Source organism: Chanodichthys erythropterus, chromosome 5, assembly GCF_024489055.1.
Source record: "Chanodichthys erythropterus isolate Z2021 chromosome 5, ASM2448905v1, whole genome shotgun sequence".
Classification (NCBI taxonomy): domain Eukaryota; kingdom Metazoa; phylum Chordata; class Actinopteri; order Cypriniformes; family Xenocyprididae; genus Chanodichthys; species Chanodichthys erythropterus.
Window position 1 is genome coordinate 30,586,300 of NC_090225.1, and position 18,763 is coordinate 30,605,062.

General features: G+C 36.8%; 2 protein-coding genes across 2 annotated transcripts; both read left to right on the forward strand.

The window, feature by feature from the left end:
• The first annotated feature begins 1,196 nt into the window (after nt 1–1,196).
• Nucleotides 1,197–7,909, forward strand: LOC137019876 (uncharacterized). The gene is made up of 5 exons (XM_067385024.1): nt 1,197–4,159; nt 4,719–5,174; nt 7,147–7,277; nt 7,731–7,816; nt 7,869–7,909. The coding sequence occupies exons 1-5, from the start codon at nt 4,001–4,003 to the stop codon at nt 7,907–7,909; spliced, it is 873 nt and encodes a 290-aa protein (XP_067241125.1). The 5' UTR covers nt 1,197–4,000.
• A 114-nt stretch (nt 7,910–8,023) lies between these two features.
• Nucleotides 8,024–16,364, forward strand: LOC137020806 (uncharacterized). The gene is made up of 9 exons (XM_067386874.1): nt 8,024–8,041; nt 9,956–10,071; nt 10,374–10,549; nt 11,489–11,710; nt 12,806–13,008; nt 13,315–13,443; nt 13,533–13,670; nt 13,952–14,205; nt 15,382–16,364. The coding sequence occupies exons 3-9, from the start codon at nt 10,382–10,384 to the stop codon at nt 15,417–15,419; spliced, it is 1,152 nt and encodes a 383-aa protein (XP_067242975.1). The 5' UTR covers nt 8,024–8,041; nt 9,956–10,071; nt 10,374–10,381; the 3' UTR covers nt 15,420–16,364.
• The last annotated feature ends 2,399 nt before the right edge of the window (nt 16,365–18,763 follow it).

Consider the following 18,763-nt stretch of genomic DNA (forward strand, 5'->3'; position numbering starts at 1 on the left):
GATAAATACAGAATTCCAGAGATTTATTTGTCATTTATAAGTTCTATAAGTTATATTATTTTAAAATATATCAGCTTTTATAAAGGCTGAACACTGAGAGGCCCCAGCTGATTTTTCTTTTAAAGGTACACAAAATGTAACTTTTGTACCTCTAGCAGTTGAAAACAAAACTGCATTTTGCAGTAGAACATTGTTTTGGTTGTGCTTCGGCTCTGCGTGACTGTGTGGATGAATATGCTTCTTTCTCAAAACTAAAAAACAGAGAGAGATTATACTACTCCTCATAAAACATTCACTAGTAGGCTTAAGAGATAAAACTAGTTTAGATAGAAAGGATCTCAAGCTGACTAGCTGAAGACGTTACTGTAGCTTTACCCATTAATAGACACGGTTCTTCACCTGAAATAAATTCCAGCACATCTACAACAACCATAATGAAATGAGCCTTCAGAATAGATAACGCTTTACAGTCAACTCTGTTAGTGAGCTACATATGACAATTTAACTGTCCAATAAAATACCTTATTGACCTGCTGAGTAAAATCTCTGCGTATGAGATTAAGCCAAGTGATGTTGATTCTTGTTTTATTACGAGCTCTGTCTCGTTCTCTTGTTGCCATCAGACTCTCCTCTGTTTGCTGTTTGTTTAAAATGGGTGATTCCACGGAGGTTGGAGATATGGCAGCTCTGTCAACCTTTCTAACTCACTAACTCAGCCAGTCATCAGCGTATGCCTAGACAGCGAAAGCTTCCGCTCAAGTGTGCGCCACACTCACATTGAGCTAAAGACATTGGCAGTGGCGGCCTGGCGACTGGAGTTCTGATGGAAACAGCACAAGGTCGACACACCCAAGCAGCACGCATGTCTACACTCTCCCGTCTTATATACAACCGGGAGCGTCATGAATAGTCCGCAGGTGTGCAGAGGCAGAGCTTACCCTCGGGGGAAAAGAATGGACCAAATCAATACAAAGAGAAAAATATACACCACGCTAAATAATAATAATAAATACAAAGGCTTGGGCCGTAACAAATTTCCTGTGAAAACCAGGTCCATAATATCCCTAATAATTCACTCATTTTGTGCAAACCTTCATTCTAATCTTTTATGAATCTAAAACTCAGTCAGGTTTCATCCCAAAGAAGCATATTGTTAACAATATACACCTTGTATTAGTTTATGCTAAGCTGATTAAGGAGGAAAGATTTATTCTTTTTTTAGATTTTTACAAAGCCTTTGATTCCCTTGAATACAAATTTATTTTACAATCCCTGTACAAATTTGGCCTTGGTGATTTATTTTGCTAAAACTGTCTGAACGTTATATAAAAATGGCAACTACTTGTTCTTAATATCTGCTCCATTCCTCACCTTTTTTTGTTTAATAGTCAATTAGAAGGGATTAACATAGCTGATAAACATATTCTCATAAACCAGTTAGCTGATGACACAGTTGATCATAACAAAGTTTGAATTTTGATAAATGTGAACTGCTTCCTATAAAGTCTTGTACTGCTCCATCCCTCTACAATATTCCTGTTAGGCCTCGGGTGAGTATTTGATTGTAATTATTTGCAAAGATGACAATGCGAGAGGTAGACTAAACTTTGAACCTGTACAATGTTAAATTCCTGGCTTCAAAGAGACTTATCTCTAAGAGGAAGAGCTCTCTTCGCCTAAGCTGAGGGTATTTCTAGATTGACCTACCCTGCTCTTTCTTTGCATGTGGACAAATCTATTTGTGTAGTGGTTGATAGAATTCCTTTTTGACTTCTTATGGAAACACAAGAGACATTACATAAAAAAAACAGCCATTTATAGCTTTGAACATGGGGCTCTAAATTTTCTTGACTTTTCTTGTTTAAACAATACTGTAGCAAGCTTTAAAGTTCAGGGAAGAAGGAGGCGGGAACCGGCAAATGTTACTTTAATTATAAAATAAATAAACAAACAACAAAAAGAAAGTAGAGCAACAGCCCCTCGCGTACGACTGCCACATAAAAACTTAACAAAAACACAACCTAAATAGTCCAGGCCTGGTCCTCCCTTGTCCTTCACTTTCGTCACTTTTTATTTTTATCCTTTCAGAGTTCCTCCGTGCAATTTGAGATTGCTCATTAGCAATCCACCACCGACATCGCTCCGTTCCCACAGCTCTCAGCCCCGCCCTGCTTGCCACATACAGCGCCTTCCACAATTATTGACACCCTTGGTAAATATGATCAAAGAAGCCTGCAAAAATAAATCTGCATTGTTTATCCTTTTGATCTTTCATTAAAAAAATTCACAAAATTCTAGCCTTTCATTTAATTAAAACAATTGAAAACTTTTATGAAATAAATGTTTTTCTCTAGTTTACATTGGCCACAATTATTGGCACCCGATTATTGCAACGTCCTTTTTTCCAAGATATCAGCTCTGAGTGTTCACCTATAATGCCTGATGAGTTTGGAGAACAGCTGACCAGAGATCAGAGACAATTCCTCCATACAGAATCTCTCCAGATCCTTCAGATTCCAGCTCCATGCTGGTGCTTCTTCTCTTCAGTTCACTCCACTCATTTTCTTTAGGGTTCAGGTCAGAGGACTGAGATTGCCATGGCAGAAGCTTCATTTTGTGCTCAGTGACACATTTTTTGTGTTGATTTTGATGTTTTGTTTTGCCTGATGGAAGATCCAACCACAGCCTATTATAAGATTTCTAGCAGAAGCGGCCATGTTTTGATTTATCTGTTGGTATTTTATAGAATCCATGATATAATATATCTGAACAAGATGTCCAGGACCTCCAACAGAAAAATAGGCCCACACCGTTAAAGATCCAGCAGTATGTTTAATCGTGGGCATGGGGCACTTTTTATCCATGTGTGCACCAAACCCATCTGGTGGGTTTGCTGCCAAAAAGCTCTTTTTTAGTTTCATCTGACCATAGAAGCCGTTTGAAGTTCCAGTCGTGTCTGACAACTGAATATGCTGGAGATTGATTCTGGATGAGAGCAGAGGATTTTTCTTGAAACCCTCCTGAACAGCTTGTGGGGGTGTAGGTGCTGTTTGATCTTTTTTTTAGGCTTTCTGAGACTCAAGACTCAACTAATCTCTGCAATTCTCCAGCTGTGATCCTTGAAGAGTCTTTGGCCACTCAAACTTTCCTCCTCACCGTGCATTAGGACAATTTAGACACACGTCCTCTTCCAGGCAGATTTGTAACATCTTTTGTTGATTGAAACTTCTTAATTATTGCCCTGATAGTGGAAATGGGGATTTTCACTGCATTAGCTTTTTTTCTTATAGCCATTTTCTATTTTGTGAAGCTCAACAATCTTATGCTCCATTTCTTAGTCTAACCTTTCCATCACTGCTGCAGCAATGACATCCCCTCTGCTCTCACAGGAGCTTGCCCCCATGCATGACCGTCCCCATCCAGTATCGAACTCCCGTCCGATGTTGCAAGAGTCCTCCCAGTCCAGCGACCAACAACCTCCCTGAGAGCACCGCACCATCAGCCTTGCACTTCGCCTTTTTTGTGTGTTTGTTATTAATGTTGTGTATTTGTCTGTCTTGTACGCGCTGCTATCATGCTGCAGAACAAATTGCCCCTAAGGGGGACAAAAAAAACATGCATACTCTTTTACTCTATCCAATTATTTGTAAGTGTGAATTTAAGAATAATAATAAAATATCACTTCTCTCATCACTAGAAGATGTGTTAAATATGAACTTGTTTAAATAATAAACATTAGATCTATTAAAATCCTAGATCTATTAATGCCATTATGTCTAAAGGTCGAATAAACATGTTTTCATATCATTCATTAAACAATTCACTTATTCGCTTGATCTCCATTTCCATAGAGATTAATCTGTTTGGCTTCCCTGGCAACAAGGGTGCACCTAAACTCCTGAAACGCGGTTGTTCACTCAAGCCAAAAAGACACCGCTTACAACAAAACTTACAAATCTGTATTCCACATCCTGACTCCAAAATAAGTCAACTGTGAAGGATGGATAACTGTGATTTAGATAATTTAGCAATGTCTGGGGGAAAACTAAACCCTAACTTCAGATCAGATATTACCCAGTACACAGCAACAGTTGAGAGCAGTGTCGAAACCACAACTCTACATCTGCAGACAAGTGACTGTGGTGCCTCTTGTAATATCGTAAGTATGAAAAGCAGTGTCTACATATACATGTTAAAGTGTGACTAATATCATGTGCCTCAACAGGCGTAGTTCATTATTAACTATGTACATATTGCACATTTGACAATCAAACAGTGTCACAACACATTTTGAACAGTGTTTTATTTTTCATTTTAAACCTCAAACTGCCAGTTGCTTTGATATTTTGCCCCTAATGCAATTACTTTCAAACGTTTTAAGTATGCCTTAAGTGTCCATAATTGTCTTGCTTGATACATTGTATGTTGATGTATGACTTTGATTAATGTTTTGGCAAGATTCTCAAAGTTATGAATAAAGTTCTTCCATTGAACAAAGGTATCTGGTCTTTAATAATATTTTTGGAACATTTAAAAAAAAAAATGATTTTAAACGTTAAGAGAACATTCAGAAGTAATGTTTTCATAACGTCATAGGAACATTAGCAAAGCGTTCTTAGGGCATATTTTTGTTATATGGGCCTCTATAAAGATACATAGTACATAGAGATATATCTATGTAAACAATACCTCAGCATATACATATCAAATGTCTCCAGTTGTTTGGTGATGGATCCAAAACCCTTAAACTAGAGGATGGACTAAATAAAGTAGAGATTGAGGTTATTTCTGAAGATGGCACAACAAAGATGTACAGTATTGCGGTGACCAAACTCTCGGCCAGCGCAGCACAGCTGAGTGATCTGACCGTACAGGGAGGACATTCACTTCAGCCTGATTTCTCTCCAACGACCTACGACTACTCATGTGAGTTATTTCAGGACTTATATTCTGAGAATCGCTGTTATTATGGCTGTTTATTCAGGTCATTCTGTTTCTGTGATTTAGGTCCTGTACTTTTTGACTGTTGTGAGGTGAGAATGAATCCTCAGACACCAGACAAGAGCATGCAGACTGCTGTCAATGACACTACTTGCTCTGAATCCATCATGTTAAATGCAGGAGAAACAGAGGTTTTTATAAAGGTGACATCAGCAGATGGCGCCAACTCTCAAGTAAGAACTAAGACCTGCTACTACACAACAAAACACACTAAAACTCCTAAAAAGAACCACAGTGGGTGCTACCATTTTTTTCCATGGAAGCTTGTTTAATAATAATAATAAAAGGCAATTGTGATTTTTTGTGAGATAGGCCTACAAATTCGCAATTGCGACTTATATAGTCGGAATTGCGAGTAATAAACTCACAATTGTGAAAAAATGACAGAATTGTGAGTGGACTTTTTTTTTCTCTCAGAATTGCACGTTTATATCTCGCTAATCGGACTTTATAACTTGCAATTGATAAAAAATGTAAAAAGTCACAATTACCTTTCTAATTTTTTGTATTCTGTGGTGGAAACATGCTTCCATTTTTTTTTTTTTTGTCTTTCTACTTCAAAATGTCTCATTTAATTTAATGTGTTGTTTGCTGTTTCTTTGTAATTATTTGTGAATTTTACTAGCAATGTCTGTTAAAAAAAAATTTCGAACTAAATCCTACACCAATTTTTTTTTTCAGTGAATGTCCATGATATTTTTGATTATATTCTTTCTGGCATGGTATTATACGGAAGATACGGAAGAGGAATTAGGGCCAAGCAATAATAAAAAATAAAACCATCTCGATATTAAAGTCATTAAATTACGAGAAAAAAAACTTGTTAAATTTCGAGAAAAAAAGTCGATAAAATGTTGAGAATAAAGTCATTAAATTATGAGAAAAAAGTCTTTAAATTATGAGAAAAAATGCGTTAAATTATGAGAAAAAAGTACAATTTTGAGAAAAAAAGTTGAGATAAAATGTTGAGAGTAAAGTCATTAAATTACGAGAAAAAAGTTGTTAAATTATTAGAATAAATTCGTTAAATTATGAGAAAAAAGTAAAATTTTGAGAAAAAAAGTCTAGATAAAATGTTGAGAGTAAAGTCATTAAATTACGAGAAAAAAGTTGTTAAATTATTAGAATAAATTCGTTAAATTATGAGAAAAAAGTAAAATTACGAGGAAAAAAAGTTGAGATAAAATGTTGAGAATAAAGTCATGAAATTACGAGAAAAAAGTTGTTTAATTATGAGAACAAATTCGTTAAATTACGAGAAAAAAGTTGTTAAATTATTAGAATAAATTCGTTAAATTATGAGAAAAAAGTTAAATTTCGGAAAAAAAAGACGAGATAAAATGTTGAGAATAAAGTCATTGAATTACGAGAAAAAAGTTGTTAAATTTACGAGAACAAATTCGTTAAATTATGAGAAAAAAGTTAAATTTCGGAAAAAAAAGTCGAGATAAAATGTTGAGAAAAAAGTCATTAAATTATGAGAACAAATTCGTTAAATTATGAGAAAATGTCGTTAAATTTTGAGAAAAAGTCAAGATAAAATGTTGAGAATAAAGTTATTACGAGAACAAATTACGAGAACAAATTTGTTAAATTATGAGAAAGTGTCGTTAAATTTAGAGAAAAAAGTCTAAATAAAATGTTTACAATAAAGTCATTAAATTCTGAGAAAAAAGTCATTAAATTATGAGAACAAATTCATTAAATTATGAGAAAATGTCGTTAAATTTCGAGAAAAAAATTTGCGATAAAATGTTGAGAATAAAGTCATTAAATTATGAGAATAAAATCATTAAATTATCAGAACAAATTTGTTAAATTATGATAAAAAAAAGTTAAATTTCGAGAAAAAAAGTCAAGATAAAATGTTGAGAATAAACTCATTAAATTATGAGAATAAAATCATTAAATTACGAGAAATTAACGAGAATTTAACGAGTTTATTCTCAACATTTTATTTAGACTTTTTTCTCGAAATTTAACGAGATTTTTTCGAAATTTAACAACTTTAATCTCAAGATGGTTTTATTTTTTTATTATTGCTTGGCCCTAATCCTCTTCCGTATTTTTATTAGATTTTTTTTACTAAATTTTTTTATTTCTGAGAAAATGCAAAAAATTATTATTTTTTTTTTTTTTTTGCAGGTGTATACTGTAAATATTACTAGAGAGCAAATTCCTCTAGCGGTGACTTTCTGTGACGTGAGAGAGCAGATTGAGTTTGAGTGTCCTGTATCTTTAAGTGCCCTCTACAAACCTGTGTCAATACATCAGAGGTGAGAGCAGTGTTTCTGTGGTCAAACCCCTTCATTTATTATCGTGTTTATCTGTCATGTTTGTATGCAGTGAACCAAAGACAGTATTTTCAGCCCCATATATTGACATGCTGACACGGAGGTCAAAAGTTGATCCATTTACTGAGCGTCCATTGGGAGAGGGGTGGAAAGTTCTGGAGTCAGAGCTTGAGCAGAGAATGTCAAACGCTCCCGTTAAATGTTTCTTCTCACATCGTGGTATGAATATCAGTACAAAAATAAAACCTTCAAAACTCTCGTCTACTGCATCCTAATTAATGTTCAGACTTCAAGCCTGTAATATCTTTATCTTGATTGAACTGACTTTATTTTATTTATTTTTTTGTTACTTTAAAAGTTGCAAATTAGATTTATAGAAATAATTATTGTCCAAAAAAACTATATGCTGATTATTTCTGCATGGGTTTTTCATAGGATGCAGAGAGCAGATGAGATATGCAGAGATCGGAGCACATGCAAAAGAGTGTCGTCACAAACCATCATCGGATCTAGATCCTCTGGTCAGTGTGATGAATGTTCAGTTTCACTGCCTCTGAATTTGTTTCTCTTCAGTGATGTTTGTTTCTGTCCAGATTTACACATTTGGTTACTGAACAGTTCTACCCTCGTTCATGTTGCTTATGAAATCATTTGTATCACTGCAGGAAGTTACACAAACAAACTGGTACAGGAAATATTTTGCATCCTCAAACAAGCTGGACATAACGACCAATCACACACTTGAGGTATGGACAGGACATGTGTGCGGTCAACCAAAAGATTTAAACCCAGCAAACAGGGAATGTTCTCTGGTCTTTGACTAATGTTATGACAATTGTTTCTCATTAATAGAATGTTCAATCTGAGTTTACTTGTCTTTAATAATATTCTGAAGATGTTAGCACAAAAAAAAATTATTCATGGAACATTTAATTGTTTTATTTATTTATTTATTTTTAAATGGCGACATGACCAATTTCTTATTTCACGATATGAGAAATGTTATTTCATAATAATGATATACATCACAATATAGTTATTTTGTGTTATCTAATTTCGGTTATTAAAAAATGTGAAAAAACAAGGAAATTACAAAAAATAGGACAAATGCAATATAACAAAAATTAGAATTAAACAAATTGTTTTTCAGGTACAATAGGTTTATTTAATGTAGTTAGAATTAGTACAGAAATTTAATAATTAAATGTAAAAATAAAATATTGCAGTCTTCACTGTTTGAATTAAATATAAATTTAAAGGAACACTCCACTTTTTTTGAAAATAGGCTCATTTTCCAACTCCCCTAGAGTTAAACAGTTAAACCGTTTTCGAATCCATTCAGCCGATCTCCGGTTCTGGCGGTACCACTTTTAGCATAGCTTAGCATAGTTCACAGTAAACGGTAAAAAAACGGTAAAACTCAACTGTTTAACTCTAGGGGAGTTAGACAATGAGCCTATTTTTAAAAAAAGTGGAGTGTTCCTTTAAATATAAAGCTAAATGTTAAAAAAAGAGCAGTAAGTTATTTTCTCTTTTGTTTGATTGACATTAATGACACAGGTTTATTAAGCTGCTGTCACTTTAAGAATGAACGCACGGATCCATTATACCGACACACATCCGGTTACACCCATCTGTTTACATTCACTTAAGACATAACCGGCTGTGTTTACTTGAATACTCCACACGATGGGCATTTTGACATAATTGCCACAAATAAGATGTGAAAGAGCACTGCATTGATACGCAGCTTTCTGTACATGAGCTTACACTGTGTGTCAGTCAGCGCAAGCACTGCGTTTTTTCTGTTTTACTGCTTATTGTGCTTATCACTTTTTAACATTGAGCACGTCCCACATTTGCGATCACCTTCTGAGAGAGGTGGCTTTCTCTGACCGCGTGTCAGTCAGCACGAGCGCCGAGCTCCTTTTCAGGATATATTGCGCTTATAACTCTTTTTAACATCAAGCACGTCCTGCTCTTTATTTATTCTCATTCATGCATTTCATCACTCAGAAGTGTCAATAGTGTAATATATATTTACATACGCGATATACATGAGCAAAATCTCTAATGATTTTATACCGCGTAACAGTATATCGTCATACCACACAGCCCTATTGCTACTAGTTTCAGAACGTTCAGAGAACATTCAAAAGTAACGTTGCCATAATATTTGCAAAATGATAAAATGGAATGTTTCCTTAATTTTTCGCATAACCACACACACACACACACACACACACACATATATAAAGAAAAAAAAACATTCTTCCAGTAAGATTAATTGAACTTTTGTTAAAAGTTATCTGGTCTTTAATAATGTTCTCAAAAAATTTGCACAAAAACATTATTCATGCGTAGGGTCGGGGTTAGTAGAATAAGTTGCCATGTAGTTGTAAAGTTACTTATAGTCAGTTGAATGTCTGTTGGGAGCATTAAAATAAAGTGAAGCGAATATTAAACAGACAGTCTACTAATACTCTAATGACTGATAGTTGATATATAGTTGCAACATTACTTATATTCAACAGAACAAAAAAATAAAGTGTAACCAAAAAGGTTTTCATAACTTAATGGGAATGTTAGCAAAATGTTCTTAGAACATATTTCTGTTTGCTGGGAAACTGTAAGTAACTTTACTGTTCTTGTTCAAATAGATTAGAAACTGGGAGAAAAAGACTGCAGACAGCATTTGGAGAACGTGATGTAGATAATCTGATTGCTCATGCTGAGGAACACTTAAAACTCTACAAGAAATGGCTTCCTAATCCAGGTAGATCCTTATGAGCACGCATAGAATATGAGACCCTGTTTCCACCTGATAAAGTCTGGGATTGATCCACGCACAAATGGTTAGCACTATAGGGTCCACTGAAACAACATTTGGCAGTGAGAAATGCACCAACTACTATGTAATGATTGAAGGACCACCGACTCACCTAACACATAATTAACATCAACTACATAAATTTGAGTTGTGAATTGTTTTTAATAGCTTTCTTAAGAATAATGGTAGACAGTATGAAATGGTAATCTCTAGCAAACTTACTAGCAGCTGTGCCGTTGTTTGTTCAGGTGACGTGATGCGCTGTGATCCAGGACAGTCTCCACTGGATCATCTGGAGCAGGCTGCCGTCCACTACGCTACTGCTGTTAAGATTAAACCCCACAATGCTAAACTGCATTTTCTTCTTGGGCAGACACTAGAGGAGCACTACTTCGCAACAGAGATGTATGGCCTGAGAAAGAAGGTAGGAAATTGTGGGCATCGGTTTGGAATTTCGAGAGTCAATGTCAAACTAGCAACTTAAGTTTTAAGTGCCGTCACACTACACTTCATTCCATTGACTTCCATTCATACGCATGCAAATGTGGGAGACCAGAAACGCAAGCCCATCTGAATTTTGCTGTGTTCTACAGTTCAATTTGGTAAACTCTGCCCTGCCCTGCTTTAAAAAAAAGTGTACGTTTTGTTTCTTTACTTCATCGGAATGGAACGAAACTTAAAGGTTTTGGCACTTGCTGTGAACATATAAAAATCATGGACATGATTCGAAAAGGTTAAATGGTACTTGTACTTTTGCTGTCAAAATTGGCAATGAATGGGAAACAAATTTCATCTAGTGGAAACGTTTGGTACTGCGCTCAATGAAAATCTTACTGAAAGCTCATTTTTTGAGATATCAATGTCAAATTTGAAAACGCAATTTATTTAAATTTATGGCTTTGATTTTCTTGCAGTTTTATAGTAAAACATGTTTTGGAAAATACATAGTTTATATAAAAGTTTTGTGCATTTTAATAAAAATAAACAAGAGACCAAACTTAAGTCTGTGCTCCAAAGCATTCAAGATTTACGACAGTTTTAAGTTGAAAGTTTTTAGGTCTGTATGCTCAAAAAGTGGTTAACAGGTAATAAATGGATTATAACTACTACATAAATATCGTTTAGTACCTTAGAATCCCCTAAAATTCAAAATATTAAATGAAAAACAATATTGAACAAAAATATAGTGCATTAATTTCAGTGAAATAATAAAAAAAGGGTAATTTTTTGACCACCACACAAGGAACATTAGAGGGTTAATTATTACACCAGATTTGAATCAGCAATGCACATATGCTAATATTGTTCTCAAATAAAGAGCCATATGTTATAATGCGGTAACTGACCGTCTGAAATCCCACAGGCTGAGGAAGATGACCAGGATCTCGTCCAGGTCAAGTCTGCCGGGAGGCAGGAAGAGATCTTGGCCATCTGCAGGCTTCATGGCTTTCCAGGGATAGCGACAATGGAGAACCAGCTGAAAGCACTTGACATGGAGTTACAAGATCTCAAACAGCAGGGCCAGTCAGCAAAGGCTGATTACATTCAGACACTTTTCCTCTGGCTATCAAAAAAAGCTGGAAAGGTCTCTATGTTGCCTTTTCTCAATCAGCATTTACATTTTTTAATTATTCATGAAGCAGATGCCAGTTTATCCAATTTAATTATCGATTCTTGGAGTGGGACCTACTGAGCTGCTACCTTGCTGTCTACTGCTTAATTGGCTGCTTTCGAAGCCAGCTGTGTGAATTGGCCTTGAGTGCCTGCATAAGTGATAGATTCATAACGTCTAATTCTACATTTCTTTACGTGAGTAATAGAAGGTATCTTATAAGGTAACTTCCCAGACAGCAACATTGTGCCGGCCCAGATCCAGCCCACATCCGTTACGTGTGGATTCCACATGTACCAGATGTGGGCCGGAACAATGTTGATATCTGGGTTAGAAGCTATCTTAGCTTTTAGTTTTTGCAAGTGCTCCTATGATGCCTAAATACCTGCAAACATGAAATTCAACATTTTAACATTGGAATAGTCAGTTCACGTGATTCATGCAAATCCGAGATTTGATATATAAGGGAACTGACTGTCTTCAGATAAATTTTTATGGCATTTTTCTCTTTTTGATGCCTAATAAAGTAGTGTTTATAAGCGCAGTGCTGCTTTGTGTACAAGGGTAACCGCTGTATTTCTGCTTTTCCATATTTGCGCCGTCTACTGCCGCAGAGGGTATTTGCATTGTCATTCAGCCCATTGTTTTTATTCAGACTAATTAAACATAACAAACATAATCATTTATTGGGATGAAATGTGGTTTATTATTTTATAAAATGTTTTGTTTTTATGAATTATTTAAACTGTAAAGTTTTTCTGGTCATTTTCGGATGTTACCATAGACATTGGTGTTGTTTCAAAAGAATGTAGATCTATTCTAATATCAGAATTACCCAAAACCATTTAAACTGCTGATTCCAAGCATTAAAAAAAAAAAAAGAATCCCTATTCCCATTATGGCAGCCAGGTATAAAGAAAGCTGTCTAAGTAGGCAGCTCAATAGGTTTTGTGACAGTACTGTTGTCTTACATTCTGGCAGATGTTATGTGCTAAATATAATTGAAATTAGAGCAAGTTTGCCTTCCCTTCATTGCAGTGGCCACAGTAGTGTTTGTCTGGTCTGTAGGACGGCAGCAGTGTTGTGTCTGATGAGAAGTGTTGGCTCTCTCGAGCCCTGCTGAAGTATCTGGACGCCTGGTCACTGAATACAGACAGCTGGGAATATAACCTACACGTGGGGCGTTTGCTGCTACTACAGGGGAGAAGCAAGGAGGCATTGCAACACCTTCAGACTGCACTGGGCCTTCAACCCTGCCATCCAACAATCAGGTTTGACCAATCACATTCACAACATTTTAGACAAACATAGTTTGATGATGACAGCAATGCATTATGGCAGTGTTTCTCAACCTCAGTCCTCAGGACCACCAGAATATCAATTTATCACATAGTAACACCACATTAAGGGATTGTCTGTTCCACAATGCATTATTGCATGCACTCTTATATCTTGAGTGCCCTTTGGTGTCTAAACACTGTGTTTTGGAACAGATTAAAAGTCTAATTTGGGTCTGCATGACTTCAGACAAGCCAGTGTTTAATGTAAGTCCTTCACAAACATGTTTTTAACTGTAGGTTTTATACTGGCTTGGCTCAGCTGCAGCAGAAAGAGGAAACCATGTCCAATGAGCAGGTTGTGTTGTTCCTACAACAAGGCCTAGAATACGTCATGGGTCAATTCTTTGTCCCACATGATCACAAAGAGTATGTAAAAGGAGAATTCACATTCACATTCAGTCACTTTTAATGTTTTAATCCAGATTGTTTTGTAATTTCACTTTTATTTTTTCCAGACAAGAGCAGTGGGACACTGGATGTCATTTGTCTGTAGTGAACGCTCAGTTTCTACGCGGTTGTCTCGGTTTGGCGGCTTTGCTTTCCAAGTACTCTTCCTCTGACCAGGCCATGAGTCCAGAGCAAGTCTATCACATGTGTGTTACAGAGACAAACAAAAAACACATTAAAAGAACTCATTTGATTCTTTATGTTAGCTATCCTGGTGTTTAATAATAGTATCTTTGACAATAAAAGCATGTTTTTTGGCCTTATGAACATGCACTGATGAATGTAGTCATGAATCAGAGACACTTGGGTACTTTGAACTGAATTGTTCTCAGGATCAAGGATTTGAACTTGATTCTCCAATCTATGATCCCTTTAATTATTCTCTCTACATAATAACAACAGTTCCTGATCTCTCTGATTCGAACAGCATCTCTGGGCTTGTGGCGCAGGGCATCAGCAGGTGTGTGAATGCAGGTGAGGTGGTGCAGCAGCTGGAGTGGGTGTTGCTGGACGCACATTTTGCTGTCCTACAAGCCCTCATTCAGCAGGACAGAGAAGGCAAACAGCCCTGGATAGTGAAGAGATGCCAGGCTCTCACTGCTTTGATACGGCTCTCATCTATCGCCCCCTGTAGGGAGCTTCTGGACATGCAGGAGAAGTTAGACTGTGTGCTTAATAATTGTACGATTCTGGTTCCATTTCAGGTTTAATGGTTCTATTAAGAACTATTTTTTTTTATTCTTGGTGAAGAAATGTATCAATTAAATGCTATTTCATGCTTCAATACCTATATTGCCTGTTGCCAAATGATCAGAAATTAGAAATAAATGTATACAAATGTTTAGAGGCATAAATGAGATACAACACTTGTTCCTAACTATAATAAATTAAATATTAAACAAAATTCATTCATTAAATTTGTATAGAATACCACTAATTACAACACTCACAATGCCTTAAGTAATCAACTAATTTAAACAATAAACACTCACTTAATCTTTAACTACACATACTTATATAAACAACCATCCAATGGTGCGTTTCCCAAAGCCAAATATGGTTCCGTCGTTCCCAATAGAGTTCAGTGGGTCTTACGACCCTAGTTGACTAACGATACTTTTGGGAAATGCACCCCAGTTAGTGAGTCAGAACAATTCATAACTGCTATGATTCATGAGTACTGTACTTATAATTTGCTAAAAATGCAGCTCATAAAAGTCATTCATTTGTTAATCAGATTATTGGCCATGCTGATGATATATCTGCAAAAAAATGAAAGAAACTGTGGCTCTTTGGAGGGGATGCATGTTTGAGAACAGATAATGAACTAATTTGGTTATAAAAATCATTGTCTTCCAGTGTTTAAAAGAAAGGAATCAGTAGCCCCCTTTTCCCCATTGGGCTGAGCGGTTCTCATTGCGAAACTGTGCTGATCTGGGATAGTTTGTAGAATGTATGTTACATGCGTGATACTGTAGTAGTTAAACACTGGAGTGAGCGTAATCATATTCAACATTTCTACAAAGGACATGTATTGACATAATATTAAGTAAATAATATACTTATATATAAATTAGCTAGCGCAGTGGTTCTCCACCCTGTTCCTGAAGCCCCTCAAACTGTACACGATATGTATGTCTCCCTAATCAAAAACACTTGATTCCAGTCATCGGCTCATTAGATAAGACTTCATTCCGTAACTGTTCATCCCAGTCATGGAAAGCGATAATGGTTCAAGGCGAGTGTGTTTGGGCAGAATGGAGGTGAAAGCTATGATTTAATCATGATGCAGTTTAAAGCTATAATTTGACTATATAAGAGAAACCGTGTGCATGATTCTGGTTCTGGTCTGTCTAGGTCTGTCAGACGGGAGTAGTGGCAGCGCCCCGCTGTAGTCGCGCTCTGTGTCTGCTGGGTTCGGCACAACTGGCTCAGAGTGATGCAGCTACTGAAAGAGGTCAGGCAGCACTTGCAAATGCCTGCCTCAGTTTCCAGGCCAGCATTGAGTTAGAAGGGTCCTATCAGACCGGAGAACCACCCGAGCAGCTTAACAGTAAGTACTGTCGTTATTTCACCCAGCTTGGATTCCATGTTAGTCCAGGCTGGTTTTTGCTGGTATAGTGCTAATCGTGCACCAGCACTCCCACTTCCCATGCTGGGACCAGCATGTAAAACATTTTTCAGCAAGGTATTTTTTTCTCCATCCATCCATTCACTGCAGCTCGGTATCAGATGAGCAGCAGGGGAATGTAAGGTAAGTAGGGTCGACCACATTTCCTTCCCGACAACTTCCTCCAGCTCTTCTTAAGTGATCCCAAGCTGTTCACAGTCCAGCTGGGATGATTATTCCTTTTAGAGCTTTCTAGGTCTCTTCCCAGTTGGACATGTCACATAATACTACATTTTCTCTTTCTTTAAGTCTAATATTATGGTGCTTTTGTGGTGTTTTTGGAGCTTGCTAATATAAATCACCATCACCATCACTTGGCAAGTGCTTGACAGGTTCAGCGCTCTATATAATACTTGTTGAACACTGGCAAAATGACTTTTAATAAAACCTTGCCGTCTATACAGTAGAAGGTGCAACATACAGTAAAAAGGGCTGTGGTGTTCCCTTTTGCCCAAAACCTCAACACCTATAATGCAAGTTTTGTGTCATTTGCTAACTTTTGCTCAGGTCAAGACACCTTTATTTCTATTGCACTTTATACATTACAGATTGTTTCAAAGCAGCTTCACGGTAAAAAGCAGGAAACAGGAAAATAACAATCAATGATGTAAACTTAAAGGATTAGTTCACTTTCTAATGAAAATTGGCCCAAGCTTTTCTCACCCTCAAGCCATCCTAGGTGTAAATGACTTCCTCTCTGATGAACACAATCTGAGTTATGTCAATAAATATCCTGACGCATCCCAGCTTTATAATGGCAGTGAGTGGGATCAACGAGTATGAGCTGAAGAAAGTGTCTCCATCCACATCCATCCATCATAAAAGTACTCCACATGGCTCCGGGGGGTTAATAAAGGCCTTCTGAAGCGAGAGTTTGTGTTAAGAAAAAAATCCATATTTATCAAGTTATAAAGTAAAATATCTAGTTTCCGCCAGACCGCCTTCGTATTCAGATTACGAAGAAAGTGCAAAACTCTCGCTGTTCAAAAAGCTTATGCTTCGTCCTATACCTTCCCTATTAAACTTTCGGAAAAAGTGTAATTGACTTGACACCAGTTTACACTTTTTCGAATCTTGAATATAGAAAGTGGTATGGCGGAAGCTACATATTTTACTTCATAACTTGTTAAATATGGATATTTTTATTTACACAAACACATTGCTTCGCTTGAGAAGGCCTTTATTAACCCCCCGGAGCCATGTGGAGCACATATTTATGATGGATGGATGTGGATGGAGGCACTTTTTCAGCTCATACTCAGTGGTATCCCTCACTGCTATTATAAAGCTCAGGTGCGTCAGGATATTGATATATCTCCGACTGAAGAAAGTCATATACACCTAGGATGGCTTGAGGGTGAGTAAAGCTTGGGCTGATTTTCATTCAAAAGTGACTAATCCTTTAATCAAATATGAGACAAATCGGTCTGGATCTGGACTACGGTTAACCCCAGGATAAGAATGGAAAAGTCAGACTAGTGTAATAGATTCCTCTTTCAATGTGTGTTATGGGAAGTGTTCCCGGTTCCATTGATCTAATTAATGCAGCCTGAATTCTAGAAATATGATACAATGTTATGTGTATGCTGACAAATAAACTGGGATATCTGGGTGCAGGTAACAGAGAAAGAATCCGTTCATTTACATGTACTACCAACATTGTAACAATACAAAGTTGAAAATCGTCTAACTTATTCTTTAAGCAAAGACAATTTTGAGTAAAGAAAATCTTGAAGGAAAGGTTACGACAAATCAGTGGATGACGAGGGGCTGCAAGACTTTGAATTATGATCTTTTTAGTGAGGGAATGTACTTTATAAATATCTCTTTAGTAAATGCTTTGTGTTTAAATTAGAGCAGACATGGTGGAAGGATCATGTGGCTGCGGAAAGAGACAAAACAGTCAAGCATGAAGCTACTGAGCCCAAACCGACGGTCGAGTCATCTGAGGCTACGGTAGATGGGAAGAAGACTGGCAGAGTAGCTCCAGCCCGAGGGGTCCTTACATCCACAGCGAAGACCCTTGCTCCTACACGAGTCAACAAGACAGCCACAGGAGCCAAACAGGCTCCACAAGCTGCTAGGTGAGCATGACAAGATTATTGCACTGGGCTAAAAATATCTGTGAAAACTGACTAGACCAAAGACATTGTTTTCAGGAATGACAAGGAAACAACTACTGTGACTATTCGTAATGCATCACGGCCTCTTGTACCTTTACAATTAGTGGTTTTCTTATTCACAAATGATCGTTACGTTTATATTTCTTTCATCAGAGGGAAGAAAGTAGGACTTTTAAGTGCCAAGAGTAACGGAGTTGGGAAGGCACCAGGCAAAACAAGCATTAAAGCTCAAACATCTTGTAAATATGAGCAGGAGCACAAACCATCGACTTCAGCAGGTTTGCCCAAACTTAAAATGGCAAACATGGTAAAACATATCTTCTATATTTATGACAGTCAATATTTTCTCAGTGGAGGTTGGCATGCTGGACAATGAAGGTACAGTCTTAACAGCTCTGAATGAGAAGTCCTATTTGCCACGGCTAGGCTTAGCCAGGGCGCTGACGCGAACCGCCGACTCACAGAAACAGGCATGTCATTTGTACCAGGAAGTCATTGACATGGCTCCAGAGGTGAGATTCCTTCAAGGCAAACTTGATTACCATGCAATGATGCTCATAATAGTGCAGTTCAATACTATTACATGCGTTTTAGGTGCATGATGCGTACATTGAGCTGGCCAATATGCTGTGTAAGGATGATCCTCTGGCTGCTGTGGACATTTACAGTAGATTCCCGCTGAAGCCTGTTTGTGAACAAACCTTTGATGATGCCTTCATAACAGGAGAGATTGTTCATATTCTGATGAAACAAGAGCTATATGAACATCCTCAGCTACTGCCCAACCTGATAGCATATGGAAAAGTCATGGGACTCTGTAAGTTTCTGAAACGGCTTGTCATCCCAATCAATCAATCAATCAAATTGGGTAATATTAGTGCTGAAATGCTAAAACATTCTTCTTTTGCATTAAAAGGTTGCCTTGAAAAATATATTGAAGCACTTG

What these genes read in the sequence shown, in the direction of transcription:
- LOC137019876 (XM_067385024.1), top strand. Translation starts at nt 4,001, where the DNA reads ATGGATAACTGTGATTTAGATAATTTAGCAATGTCTGGGGGAAAACTA. An exon ending in CCTGTGTCAATACATCAGAG is followed by an intron (nt 7,278 to 7,730) that starts GTGAGAGCAGTG and finishes GGTTTTTCATAG; the next exon opens with GATGCAGAGAGCAGATGAGA. An exon ending in CATCGGATCTAGATCCTCTG is followed by an intron (nt 7,817 to 7,868) that starts GTCAGTGTGATG and finishes GTTTCTCTTCAG; the next exon opens with TGATGTTTGTTTCTGTCCAG.
- LOC137020806 (XM_067386874.1), top strand. Translation starts at nt 10,382, where the DNA reads ATGCGCTGTGATCCAGGACAGTCTCCACTGGATCATCTGGAGCAGGCT. An exon ending in CCCTGCCATCCAACAATCAG is followed by an intron (nt 13,009 to 13,314) that starts GTTTGACCAATC and finishes TTTTAACTGTAG; the next exon opens with GTTTTATACTGGCTTGGCTC. An exon ending in CCAGAGCAAGTCTATCACAT is followed by an intron (nt 13,671 to 13,951) that starts GTGTGTTACAGA and finishes TGATTCGAACAG; the next exon opens with CATCTCTGGGCTTGTGGCGC.